Source organism: Canis aureus, chromosome 16 (genome assembly GCF_053574225.1).
Source record: "Canis aureus isolate CA01 chromosome 16, VMU_Caureus_v.1.0, whole genome shotgun sequence".
Lineage (NCBI taxonomy): Eukaryota > Metazoa > Chordata > Mammalia > Carnivora > Canidae > Canis > Canis aureus.
Window position 1 is genome coordinate 14,316,757 of NC_135626.1, and position 14,584 is coordinate 14,331,340.

The window sequence follows — 14,584 nt, forward strand, 5'->3', positions numbered from 1 at the left end:
ATAGAACAGGAAATGATCAGTCAGCGGCCGAAGGTGGGGGTGAGAGCACTAGGGAGCGGTGATCTGGGAGAGGGTCTAAGGAGTCAGCCATGGAGAACCAGGAACTGGGACCTGAGAGGGATGACAGCCCCAGAACAAAGGTGGCCCACTGATGAGCCCCTGTGCTGAATCTGGCCTGGGGCAGGCCACACACGGCTTGAGTTAACTGTCAAGATTTTTCCTACAAGTCCAGATTTCCAGCTTCTCTTGGACAGAAAAGATCTGGTGAGGACAGCCCAGGTGGCTCAGCCGTTTAGCACCGCCTTCAGCCCAGGGCGTGATCCTGGAGACCCGGGATTGAGTCCCATGTTGGATTGAGTCCCACGTCAGGCTCCCTGCATGGAGCCTGCTTCTCCCTCTGCCTGTGTCTCTGCCTCTCTCTCTCTCTCTCTCTCTCTCTGTATCTTTCATGAATAAATAAATAAAATCTTTAAAAAAAAAAAAAAAAGATCTGGTGAGACGACGGCATCCTGGTGGAATGCTGATGTGTGTCCCCAGACCCCTCCCTGTGGCTGGCTCTGGCCCTGCCAGATCCCTGCAGCCACAAGGCCTCTCTTAGAGAGAGGAGACAAGGCCCATGCTAGGTCAGAAAGCAGTGACAATGGAGGGGTTGCTGGGAAAGCAGGAAAGGAGCCAGGCACTGCACAGAGCCACACTGCTGACCTCTCATCCTGGTCCTGCATCCCCCACCTCTGTGCTGTGCCATCTCCAATTAGGAACATCCCCTCTTGGAGTCTCACGTACTGATCTGTAAACAAGGAGGCCCATGTCCTCTAGTTGTCCATCCTCATGTCCACTGGGCTCCTGCAGGCTGCCCAGGTCAACCCCTCTGGCCAGGCTTTGAGACGAAGCCTGGAAACCTGATTCTTTCCAGCAAAGAGTAGCCCAGGCAATGAGAAATCCCAAATACAGCTGAAGGAGCCAGGGACAACCAGCTAGGGAGAAGAAGAGACACAAGGAACAAGAACCACCTGCCAAAATCTGATGGGGTCTCAGGAGAAGGAGGGATTAGCCTTGTTTGGGGAGGGACAGTGGACAAAGAAATGGCAGTCAGAGAGACTCCAGATTAAAAGGATGGTCAGCTTTGAACATTCAGAGCTGTATTGTAATAGAATAGGTAGCCTTACAAAGTAATGAGCTCCCTGTAACTGGAGGTAACCAAGCTCAGGTTCAGTGACTAGTTTCATGGGTACAAATAATTCACATAGTGGCTAATTTGATTTTTTTAAATTTCAAGTTCTATGATTCTGGAGATCTCTCGTAAGGGCTCCCCACTCCTCCCAATGTCCCTAGGGAAAACTGTTGGGGATGAAGCTCCGGACTCTGCCTTCTAGAAAGGGTGGTGCCTAGATGGTCTGGAAAAAGCACAGAATGTCTACTTCCTTGCTCCCCTTGACCTTCAGCAAGACCTCAAACCCACAGCCAGATCCGGCAACCCCTGCTGCACGGCCCCCGTCCTAGGAGAGCCTCACCAGGGGCCCCTCCAAGGCAGAGAGAACAGCATAGATGGCCCTCCCAGCACAAGCCAGAGGAGCCATCTATATCCCCTCCCAACATTCCCAAGCCCACTGCCTGCTCCCAGCCCCAGAGGGGCCAGCAGGAAGAAGGAAACAGAAGCAAGCACCACCTACACTCCCAGGCACCTCGGAGTGCTGTCTGGGTCCCTGTTCAGTAGGAGCCTCTCTGAGGGCATTGGGGGTCCTGACACACCCAGGGGTCCATAGTGTACACGGGATATACAGTGTGGAGGCGAGGGGGGGTGTCAGAGCTCTCTCCAAAAACCATGGGAGCAATTCTTCCCCAGCCCTGGCCAAATCCAGGTCCTGGTGAACCAAGCAGAGCCCTCCAGACTCCTCTTCACAAGACCCTCAGTCTTCTCACCAGATCAGGCCAGCAGGCCTCTAGGCCTCTGAAGACCTGTGAAGAAGCTCAAGCACATGGCCAGGGACTTAGGGATCGAAGGATCTTTTCAGGGAGCTGAATGGAGTGAGGGTGCTCCCCCAAGGATAGCTGGACCCAGGCTGGTGGGCCACAGGCTGCCATCTGCATCCTGCTCTCCTGCTTCCCTGCCCTTGTCTCCCATAGTCACACACTCAGCCCTGTCCCATGGGATCAATAAGGACCATTCAGCTCACCAGCCACATGGCAAACACCCTTACAGGGCCCCAGGAATAAGGAGAACCCCTCCTGCCCATAGCCCCATACCCATCTCAATAGAGCCCAATGCTCAGTGCCCACCAGCCAGAGCTGCCAGCCAGCACCCTGCTCGCCCATCAGCAGATACCCACCCAGACCTGGTCAAGACCCAGGGAGCTGCTTGTCCACCAAGAAATCAGAACAGGGACTCACCAGGGCTTCCTAGGCATGGCAGGGACCAGCCGGGATGAGGGCCAGGAACACACAAATCCCTGGAATTTGCAGACCTTGCTGCCTGGCAAATGGCACCTCCAGGTGCATCCCTGGTGCCTGGCAATGAAATCAGGCCACAGCCCAATTGCCAGCTAAGCACCCGCCCGCCTTGCTTCTCCCTGTAGCCACTCACGCCCTGAGACTCCAGATCCCAAAAGAGACATGTTCGTGGTTACCATAGGAACTCGCTAAAGCCAAAAAAGGCACCACACAGTCACCCACATGGGCCCTCGAAGCTCATGTCCACCTGCACAAGCAAGTGTACACACACGCCTACACATGCCTACGCATGCCAGCACTATTCTCAGACTCAGAGCCCACAAGGTGTCCGAAAGCGGGTTCCCTGCAGGCATGTCCAGCCAGGTATGGTTACAGGGCGCCAGCGCCAGCCAGTGCTTACCTGGAGCTCACCTGCCAGAGGCTTCCTAGGAACTGAGCAAGGTAGGGGTCAGAGCCCAGGACTACCACCAGGTCTGCCTGCAAGGTCAGGGAGAAGGCACTGACTGCCTGGCCTGTTTCCTGGCAACAGACCAACTCTTAGAACCCTCCACATGCTACTCCTCTCCTCTGTCCCCTCCATGAGGGGGTAGGTACGAGGGTCAGGATCTAAACCAGCCACGCAAAAAGGGAAAAGGAGGGAGCAGAGATTCTGTATTCAGAGCCTTACTCCCTCATTTCCAGAACTGGGACCAAGATAAACCCAAGGGCTCAACAGGAAACTCGGAAGGCTTCACCTTGACACCTCCCTTGCCCTCATATCCCACATCCAAACCAATCTAGTCTGGGGGGACCACCTCCTCAATAACTCTCCAAACTGTCCACTCTCCCTAACCCCACAGCTCCCATCCTAGCCTCCAACCTCTGCAATGAGTCAGCAGAGGGCAGCCAGGGGGGCCCTCAGACTCAAATCTGGTTTCCTCTCCGCTTAAAACCCTTCAATGGCTCCCACTCACCCAGAGAAGTCTGCTCAGCCCTCTGTACAGCTGTCCCATACTCCCATAGGCAGCCCCGCCTGCCCCCAAAACCCCACCCCAGTATTCCATCTGTAGTAGTAACTGCCCCACATCCCTCCCACCCCCTGCATTCCTAACCTCACTGGGTATGCACTGTTGCTGTTACCCAGAATGCCTCTCTCTTTAGCAGGCTGACCTTACTCACCCTTGGAGATGGCTCAGGCATCACCAAGTCTGCAGGAAACCCCTTCCATCCTCTCAAAGGGTATCTCTGCTAGCCCTCATCACATTCCACGGCAACTGTCGTTCCAAATGTATGCCTGCAGGGCAGGGCTGTAAGCTTTCACCAACAGAGATGTGTCTGTTTCATATTTGTTTCCCCACCAATCCCAGGGCCTGGCTTTGGGCTTAAAACGGAAGTGCCTAGTAATTGTGAGCTGCACTGATGCGGTGTTCTAATCCCCTACAACAGCAAGCTCCCCCATCCTGACAACCCAGCAAACTCTCAGCACCTGCTCTGGGTGTATAAGAGGAATTGACTAGGGAGCAGCCCCAGAAGGTTCTAGAACATTTTGGTGGTACCTGAAGGATTCTTGTGCACTGCCACCACCCCCTTCCAGTGTTCCCATGTGTTCCATGCCCCCTGCACTGCTTGCCTGTGAGAGGCCGCATCATTCAGGCACCAGAGATGCCACCGAACCTGGGTCTCCAGCAAGGGCATGTGCTGTGAAGGCAGAGGTGCATGCTGTGGCCAAGGGCCACAGACTACGTACATACCTCCAAGCATATGAGGGGGAACAAGAGTGGGAAAGCAGGGAGTAGGGGAGGTGCTGAGAACTACTCAGCTCCAGCCTAGACTACACCAGCCATGAAGTACAGACCTGCACTCAAACCCCAGCTCCATGATCTTAGCCAGGTGTCCTAACCTCTCTGAGCCTCCATTTTAACATGTAGAATAGTGGCAACCGCTTCAGAAGGTGGCTGTGAAACCTCAGGGAAACTGTGCAACAGGTGACAAGTTAGCACACATAAGTGCTCCAACAGTGCCAGGGCCAGAACCCCCATCTTCAGAGCTGTGTGGCCTCCAGGAGGTAGGTGCTGATTGTGTGGAGAGTATCAGGTCCCTGGAAAAGGAGCCAAAGCAACTGGGAACATAGGCCACTGCCCAGAGGGGGTTTGGTGCTCTGTGAGGCCAATGGGCTACCCTAGTAGACAAAAAGGTATCTTACCTAGCAGAGGTAGATGCAGGTGGCATGTTGGTGCCTAGGAGAGCTGTAGCCTGTGTAGCTGGCTGCCTAATGGACACATCAGTGTGCAGAGCCACATCCTGGACATCCAGGCAGAGCCCCGTATTAGGTACCACCAGTGGGGGGAGAAAGAAGGATGGAAGAATGGGTACATTCTTTGAGCTCATTTTAGGGGTACTTGGGTGGCTCAGTTGGTTAAACATCTGTCTTTGGCTCAAGTCATGATCCCAGGGTCCTGGGATGGAGCCCCAAGTCAAGCTCCCTACTCAGCAGGGAGTCTGCTTCTCCCTCAACCTCTGCCACTCCCCCTGCTTGTACTCTCTCTGTCAAATAAATAAAATCTTTAATAAAAAAAAAAAAAAAAAAACTCCCTTTTAGTGCCAAGGGCAGTGGGGGCAGCTAGATAAAACCTCTTATGGTGTTTGCCCAGCCCACAATCCACCCTTCCTCTCTGAGAACGAACTCCTCTCACATAGAGTGATGACCACAGCAACCATATTTTATCCATAAAACCCCATCCCTCCAGAGAAACAATGATCCGAGCTGGGCCAGTAAGATTCTTTCTCTTTTTTAGGTTGCACTGAGATGTAATTTATATATCATATGATTCACCATTTTAAAGTATACAATCCAGTGGTTTTTAATATATTCACAAAGTTGTGCCACCAGCACCACTATCTAGCCCCAGGATATTTACACCACCTCACAGAGAGGCCTCTACCCTTTAGCAAGCACTCTCTCCCTTTATTCTCCCCAACAACCTCCCCAGCCCTAGGAAACCATGAGTCTATTTTCTATCTCTATGAATTTGCTTGTTCTAGACACTCAGTATAAATGGAATCATACAGTATGTGGTGTTTTGTGGCTTTCACTTAGCATAATGTTTTCAAAGTTCATCTATGTTGTAACATGTATCAATATCTGATTTCTTTTGATGGCCAAATAACGTGCCATGGAATTGATATGTCACATTTTGTTTACCCATCCATCTGTTGATGAACTTTTGGGTTGTTTCCACATTGGGTTATTATTAATAATGCTATAAACATTCATGTTACAAGTTTCTATACAAACATATATTTTCATTTCTCTTGGGTATATATCTCAGAAGGGAACTGCTGGTCATTTGGTAACTCTATGTTTAACTTTTTTTTTTTTTAGATTTTATTTATTTACTTGAGAGAAAGAGAGCAAGAGAGAGCACAAGCAGTGGGGAGAAGCAGGCAGAGTGGGAGAAGCAGGCTCTCTGCTGAGCAGGGGCATAATGTGGGGCTCAATCCCAGGACCCCAGGACCACGACCTGAGCTGAAGGCAGACACAACCAACTGAACCACCCAGGCACCTGATGTTTAACCTTTTAAGAAACTGCCAGAGTGTTTTCCAAAACAGCTGCAAGAGTTTACGTTCCCAGTAGCAGCATAAATAAGGGCATGCGGGTTCCAGTTTCTCCCCATCCTCACCAATGCTTGTCATCATCTTCTTTTTGATTATAGTCATCCTAGAGGCTATAAAGGAGTAGCTCACCATGGCTTTGATACGCATCTCCCTGTGGCTGATGATGCTGAACATCTTTTCATGTACTTACTGTCCATTCATATACTTTCTTTGGAGAAATGTCTATTCAGATCCTTTGCCCATGTTTTAAGTGTGCTTTGTATTATTGAATTGAAATGGTTCTTTATATATCTTAGATATGAGTCCCTTATCAGATACGTGATTTGCAAATATTTTCTCCCACTCTGTGGTTTGCCTTTTTACTTTTTTGATGGTGTCCTTTATTACACAAAAGTTTTTCATTTTGATGAAGTCCAATTTATCAACGTGCTGTTCCTGTTGTCATTGCTATGCTTTTGGTGTCACTGTTAAGAAATCATTGCCTTATTCGAAGTCACAAAAATGTTCATCTATGATTTCTTCTAAGTGTTGTATGGTTTTAGCTCTTACATTTAGATATTTGATCCATTTTAAGTTAATTTTCATATATGGTATGAGAGAGGGTCTCAATTTCATTCTTTGGTATGTGGGTAGAGTTGTCCCAGCACCCATTTGTTGAAAAGCTATGTTTCTTCATTGAATGGTCACAACACACTTGTTGGAAATCCACTGACCGCAAATGTGAGGGTTTATTTCTGGACTCTAAATTCTATTTCATTGATCTATACAGCTATCCTCACGCCAGTACCAAACTGTCTTGATTGCTATAGACTTGTAGTAAGTTTCAAAATCAGGAAGTACAGTCCACGAACTTTGTTATTCTTTTTCAAGATTACCCTTATTTCCGTATGAATTTTAGGATCAGTTTAGCAATTACTGCAAAGAAACCAGCTGGGATTTTGAGGGTTTTGGAGGGTTTCCAGTTCCTGTTCAAGCCTTCCTGAACTCTAGCTCCACCTCCTCCCCTGGGTTCCCTGAGACACCCTGGGATCTTTTCCGTAATTTTTTGTTTAACCAGATCACACTGAGTTTTTTTCTTTCTTGCAATCAGAAGACTCTTAACCAAGCACAAGTAAGATACACAGTCCTACATACTGTCCCAAACAATCATCTCAACACCACCTCCCCAGGACTAAAGCACTCAAACTGTACCCCAGATACCCACTGGGGTCCCAATCTCAAAATTTGCCAGTGCCCTCAGCCACCTTGTAACTAGTTCCCTTCCAGGTTTTACATACACCATCTTTTTTTTTTTTTTTCTTAAGATTTTATTTATTCATGAGAGACAGAGAGAGGCAAAGACACAGGCAGAGGGAGAAGCAAGCTCCCTGTGGAGAGCCTGATGTGAGACTTGATCCCAGGACCCTGGGATCATGACCTGAGCCAAAGGCAGACGCTCAACCACTGAACCACCCAGGTGCCCCTACCTACATTATCTTTACCAGTTAAATAGGCCCTCAATAAATGCTTGTGAAATTGAACTAGGAACCCAAAATAACACCAAAAGAAACAGTCCTACCACTCTGCACCCCTTAGTAACCCTCTCTCGTGCCTAAACCTCAATCTGTAGATAAGAAGCTCTAGGAAAATCCGACATCATTTTGCCCACTGGACAAATGATACAAAAACTGAAGTCTGGAGAAGTTAAATATCTTGCCCAGGAGTGACTTGCCCTGAACACTGAGCTGTACTATTACACACACACCTCATGCCAACCATCATAGGCACAGGTGTACCCATAGTCCCATCCCATCTTCAAGAGCTGCTATAGAAGTTACCTCATCCTGGCAGTCTTCCAAGACTGCTCCTACTGCACCTCTGGCACCAAGTCTACAGAGAGACAAAAAGCTCTCAGAATGCAGGGACTATTTGTCATACATCCCTTCCCTGCTAACTGTTCACACTTACCCTTCTGAGTAAAACAGACTATAGTGGGAAGCCTCACCCTCTATATTCCAATCCTCAAGACTGGCTGTGCTTTGCCCAGTGACCTGTATCCAGGGCATACACAGCCAGTGCTAGCAACTAAATGGCATGGCAGAGGGAGGCCGGCCTGGAAAACCTTTCAGCTGAGATGGAGTGCTGCCAGTGGGAAAAGCTGCCTCTGAAGAAGAACACTCATTGGAGAAATTTTTCATGCACAAGCTAATTCACATATGGCAGAATAATATTTTGGGCTAGTGACCAATGCTACTTTTTCCTCCTAGAATTTCCCTCCTTTTCAAGTCACTCAATCGGAGCAGATGGTTGGTCAGTACTCACTGTCCAGGGAAGGAATGAAGATAAAAGCTGATTTTTTTTTAGTCTGTAGGAAGAAAGGGGATCAGGATGCAAACAAAATGGTTTGGCCAGAAACACACATGGGAAAGGAGCAAAGATGGTGATGGAAGAGGAGTTGGAGGTTCTAGGAGAGATATGTCTGCTCAGAGCTTCCCATACAGACAAGCAGACATAAAGCCAAGCGCAGCAGGCAATTCCCAGACCCCAAATCTGGTGTTGAAGCCTCAGGGAGCCCCAGGGCTGGGCTCTCAGGATGACGTTTGTCTGGTGACATATGACTCAATGCCCAACTGACCACACATACGTGCCCAAGCACAGGCACATGCATACACACATACACACATGCACACACAGGCACGCACACACTGGGGTATTTTATGAGGTTCTAGAATTATGTGGCACAATTTTCCAGGTAGGTAGAAATTTCAGAAAGCTTGATGGACTGGAGGCTTCATGTAATAACCACAGTGATAGGAAATATAATTATCTTCCTTACACCAAGTTACAGCCTAAAAGATACACACATTACCATCGACCCGGCACCTGCTGCTTCCATTCCAGCATCTGCCTTTCTCCAGATGTCCTAGGAATCAAGAGCCTGGTCCAACCTCTCCAATCCTAAACCCCTAAGACTGAGATGGAGAATCTGACAAATCCAACAGCCCCGTGCATGTTTCCCACAGTCCAGGGGGACATAAGGGCCCCAGAGGTGCTCTGGCCTACCATCATCTCTGATTGGCACACAATGGGAAATGGCTACTTACTTGACCTTTAGGCTCGCCAGCATGGTCTTGTCGATCCTGCCGAGAGAAAAGCAAAGTCTGCGGTCAGTGCTGAGGCTGAAGGCTCCCCCAACCCATCTGCAGGGAACGTCCCTGGGCCAGTCCAGATTACCAAACCAACAGGGTCCTGCAGGGGACAGTCCCTACATAGGGGAGCTCTCCTCCAGCCCAGAAAGGGAGGGAGCCATGCATAACCCCATGAGCCAGGTACTGTTATTCTTCCCATTTTAGAGATATGGATAACATCACTGGCCCAGCCAGAATCCAGGTTCTGACTCCACATCCAGAAATCCCAAGCACTGTGTATATAGCATCTCCTTTCATTACCCCCACTCCTCAAGAGAACTCTGCAAACCAGCTTCATCAGTCACTAGCAGTTAAACATTCAACACATTGATATTTCCTAGGCTTCTGCTTTAGAAAGATGCCAGCACCAGGGACCCTCCTATCCTGGAAGCTGCCAGTCCATGCGAGGCGACAGACCCCACTCCTGAGGCAGAACCCAAAAGCAGACTCCATGGTGCATGGGCAAGTGGGATCTGTCATGCATTCAGCTCAGAGCAAGGAAGATCACATTTACAGCAGACTGTCCTGGCAGCCAGCTCCTCCACCCCAGCCTGCACCCACCCTTGCTGGAAGACAAGGCAGTGCTGCTAAGCTTCTATTTTTACCCTCTGCATATGTCAGCCCTTATGGCTGGTAAAAGAGGCCCCTTCCTCTCTCGAGAGATAGAAAGGTGGGCTAGATTCCCACTTGTCAGTGTCTCCTCTTATTTAGGGGTCATAACCACCAATGTCACGATCACCACCATGTCATCAACACCACTGCTGTCACAATCACCATCAGTGTCACCACACCCCATGTCACCATCACCGTCATCAGTGTCCCACCACCATCAGTGTCCCCACGACCGCCTGTGTCACCACCACCGCCTGTCACCATCACCTTCACTGTCACCACCACCACGATGTCAACAGTATTGTCACCATCACCATCAGTGTCACCACACCCCATGTCACCACATCATCAGTACCCCCACCACCACCTGTGTCACCACCACCTTCAGTGTCACCACCACCACGTACGTCATCATGACCATGAGTACAAAATCCAGGATGCTTGAAACCCTGGAAAGATCGTTCAGCCACCCCATGCAGTCAGCCAGCTTCGCCACAGGCTTCCTATCCAGGCGACTACTAGGGCAACACAAGGACAGGAGCAGTGTCAGGGGCCACATAGGGAGGACACAGAGCTGCCCCAGTAATCGCAGGTCAGCACCAACCCCTTGAGCTGGGAGGTGGGATCCTTTTGCTCTGAGTAAACTCTCAGCACCTCTGATCCCAGTTCCCAGCAGCAAAACAAGCCATACCCTAAGGCTCCCGCCCCAGGTCCCTCCCAGCTTCTTCCCCACTGCGTCCTAGGCCCCTTTCCATGGAGCCTCCACAACCTGTCCTCAAAGGTCTCATAGGGCCCCTGATCCCTCTGGCATGCAGGTGGTACTCCTCTCCCATTCAGCCCCCAAATGGGGGGTAGGGTGAATCCAGAAGGGAGATCTCCACATTCTATTATAATATTTGTAGCCGAAAGCTACCTAATTGTAACTCCTAACAATAAGCTCTTACATTTTACATCTTCTCAAGGAATCTCTTTTAATTCTTACAACATCCTTACGTTGTGTATAAGGTGGAAATCCCCTACATGGGGAAACTGAGAGCCAGAGAGGGGAAGTATCCTGTCTGAGTTCCTCAATGAGTCAAGGTGGAGTCAGTACTAGAACCGGGCCCTCTGGTGTGGCACCCTCTCAACCCAACCAGCACACCACGCGGTGGCGCTGTGGGTCACAGCAACCCCTGGCCCAGCACCCACATCCACACCTACCCAACGCTCTGTCCACAGGGTTTCCACGCTGGGGTGTGGCCCTGGGAGGCCAGGGCTGCTGGCCTCAGCTACATTGACACAAAACACAGAGCAGAGCCTGCAACACTGGGCTTTTCTCTTTTTAGAAAGCCAAACCCCCTAGGTTCTCTGGGCCCCTTCCAACTCCCCACCACCCACCTGCCCCATGCCATTCCCTCTCCTCACCTTGTCTACCCCAGATGCTACTGGTCATCCACCCTGGCATCCAATGGAGCTCCTAGAACACCAGCCCTCAAGACGCTGTCCACCACCTGGAGTGGACCAGGGCTCTAGCTATCTGCACGTCAGTCTCAGATCATCTCCAGACAATGCCTACTCTAACCCTCCAACCCCACCAGGAAGCCCTGCTGTCTCCTCAAACTCAATGAGCCCCTAACCAAATGCCTGTCCTGGACAAAACGTCACTCAGTCATCCTAGAAGCACGTATTGCGCATGTGCAATGCGCCACACACAGTTCCTCGGTCTGTTCCATGCCTCCTGAGAAGCATGGCTCTCAGAGGAAACTCTCTCATGGCCTGGACCTTGCCCTGTAGCGATCCCAGTCAGCCTGACTGGGAAGCAGACAAGGTATTTCGAACCGAGAGCCCACACTCAGGACAGCAACTCCTTGACCCGGGCATCAGAGAGGGTCTGTGAGCAGGCACCAGGCCACACTATGCCAGCCCTAGCACGATCTCCTCCTCACTCTCCCCATCTGCCAAGCATGGAGCACCCACAATCCTTCCTGCCGCAGGATGGGTGGCAAAGTGCCTTCAGAGAGAAGGGAAGGGCAGTCAGACACTGCACCCACACAGAAGCATAACCGGCCAGAGGGGCAGAGCCCGCCCACCCCACCCCCCAGCCCCTGTGCAACCCCCAGTCAGCCACCAGCCTCCACACCAGGGCACCCCCTGCAGCAGTGGGAACCTCTTCTTTGACAACACCCCAGATCCAGAAGCTAAAAGGAAACCGATAATGAAAACCACTAGACCCCGTTCCCCAACAGAGGAGAAGCTGCCAGCAGCTGGGAGCCAGAGACAAGTCTTTGACCTCAGTCTCCCCATTTTCTGGCCCCCTGGGGAGAAAGAGCCTCTCCCTTGTCCCACACAGAAGCTCAGTGGCGGGCAGCCCCGGTGGCTCAGCGGTTTAGTACCGCCTGCAGCCTGGGGTGTGATCCTGGAGACCCGGGATCGAGTCCCACATCGGGCTCCCTGCATGGAGCCTGCTTCTCCCTCCGCCTGTGTCTCTGCCTCTCTCTTCACTCTCTCTGAATTAATGAATAAATAAAATCTTTAAAAAAAAAAAAAAAAAAAAAGCTCAGTGGCAAAAAGTGGCCCCAAGGGCCAGGCAAGAAACTAGAGCACAAAGCCAACTGCGCAGGCTTGGACAGAGCTAGGATTGGCTGCCGTGGGTGGGGCGGGGGGAGGGACCTCAGGAGACAGGTCTGCCCCTCCCCTCACAGGTCACCCCCACAGAGGAGGCAGCCCAAAGGTGCAGTGGGCCACAGAAGCCCCCAAAGTCACATACAGAGACGACACAGACAGGAGCATGGCACACATGCAAAGACAAGAGAGCCCACAAAGCTACAAAAGAACAGAGCTGCAGCCTACCTTCTTGGAAATCCAGAGTACACACATGCTCACATCCATAACACATCCATAACACACCTACCCGGCCAGGCACACACTTCATACACGGCCGCACAGACTGGCAGCTGCAGACAAGCCACACACACACCCACAATCATCACAGAGGCACCTCACATACATGGGAACATGACACAGACACACACATTCAACCACAGCCACGCAGTCTTGCGCACACCTAGATCGTACTCCAGGGACAATGAGAAGAAACTTAGTGTCTGATACCCCACCATCTCCATCCAGCCCTGGCATCTGAAATGCCACCCTACCCACCCAGGCACAACCCGAGCCTGCCACTCTTGCGCTCCCACGGGCAGCCACAGTAGATCCAAGACTTCCCAGAGAGATTCACTCCCATCCCTTCAACTGCCCCCCCTCTGTTACCTACCATCCAAAGCCCCCAAAGGAGACGCTGCGTTTCCTGCCAAACATGGTTGTGGCCGCGGGCCCCACGTCCTAGTGATGTCTCAGGAGCTGTTGACAAAAGGGCTGTGGTGCAGCTGGGTCAGTGGGGCCACAGGCTTAGGGCGGGACGCCCAGTGTAGCACCTCCCCCATCGCTTGTCCCCCAACCCCAGCACTTCCTGTGGGTGAGGCCGCAGGGTTGGGGGTGTGCCCTGCCCTCCAGGAGGCAAGGAGACAACAGGGGAGTCTGTAGAGGGCAGTTTCCCCACGCCCAGAGGAACCCACAGCTCCGGAAGGCGTTCGGGTAGCAGATTGCACCATAGCCCGAGTTGGCAGCTAGGTCGCACAGAGCCCTGGCTTCCCAGAACCCAAAGGAAGGTGGAGGATTCTCACAAGAGTGCCTGTGAGGAAGAGAAAGAGCCTGCTGGAAGGCTCAGGAGGCTTGCACACAAGCCCTTCATACTCACTCCCTAGGGCTGCCTTCCTGCCCCACCTTGGCTCAGCACACACCAGCTAAATCAGCCCCACTCCTATACACTTGCAGACATAAGTCCACACACACTCCCAGCAGCATGGAGGCACACACACGTGTGCATATATATACAAGCAAAGGACCCACAGATGCACACAGGTATGTTCATACAAGTGTCCTTAGACACCCACATACACACGCATGCAAACACTGCACATTAATATGCTAGTTCATACAAACCTCGATGGAGACACCTGCACACAGACCTCGTGTCCATGTAACTCCCCAGAAGACAGGCTCGTGCATGGATGCAGACCCATGTGCACACACCCAGGCACACGCTTAGACTGTACACATGCCCACAAGGTGCATTCACACATACACATGCACAAGCACAGATCCCAGGTCAGCAATGTCACACTTCTCGCTGGCAGGAGTGGAGGTAGGAGAGTGGCACATGTGTGGAAGTGTGTTTCTTTCCTGCTGGAACTCAAGGCTAGCCCTTGTCTCTATATGCACCCGTGCTGACCATCCCAGATATACAGTAGGTACTCACTAATGACAGCCCAAGGACAGGCATGGCACATGTGCTAGCAGGGCACCAGGCCCATACCCTGCCCCAAGCAGTGAAGAAAGGGAAACAGAGCTGCCATGGCCCTTCTCAATGGCCCACCCTCCCCACGGTTTCCTGTTTGGGGCCCAATGCCACTCTGAACATCAGACATGTGCTGTGGTACCAGAAGGCCACCCCCAGGTCATGGACAAAGGGCACAGGCATTTCTATTTTCTTGACTCCTCCATAGAGGGAAGGCTATGGGCCACAGGTTTCATGGCCCGGCCCAGTTCTGATCTGTGAGTGGCAAGTGTGGGGTCTTTTTCTCTAAGGCAGCTGGCCTCTCAGCAGGAGCATGGTGGTCCTTGGTTCAGCCACATCCTCCACCCCACCTTCACCAGGAAAGGAAGGATGGTGTGGCCCACCCTCTGGGGTTGCGTCAGACCACTAGCTTCCCACTAGATGTCC

At 51.4% G+C, this 14,584-nt stretch overlaps 1 protein-coding gene across 8 annotated transcripts in view; it reads right to left on the reverse strand.

Annotated features, from left to right (window-relative positions):
• Positions 1–14,584, reverse strand: part of RAP1GAP2 (RAP1 GTPase activating protein 2) — a 224,356-nt gene that overhangs the window by 168,425 nt on the left and 41,347 nt on the right. For 6 of the 8 annotated variants that reach the window (XR_013354047.1, XM_077851696.1, XM_077851697.1 and 3 more), the window contains one exon: positions 9,127–9,162. Coding sequence is in view for 7 of the 8 variants with exons in the window: in XM_077851696.1 (XP_077707822.1) it covers positions 9,127–9,162 (36 nt within the window). In the remaining variant the exon portion in view is untranslated. Of the gene's footprint in view, positions 1–2,388; positions 2,522–9,126; positions 9,163–13,075; positions 13,183–14,584 lie in introns of those variants that run through there. The other 2 variants (XM_077851700.1, XM_077851704.1) reach the window with 2 other exon arrangements.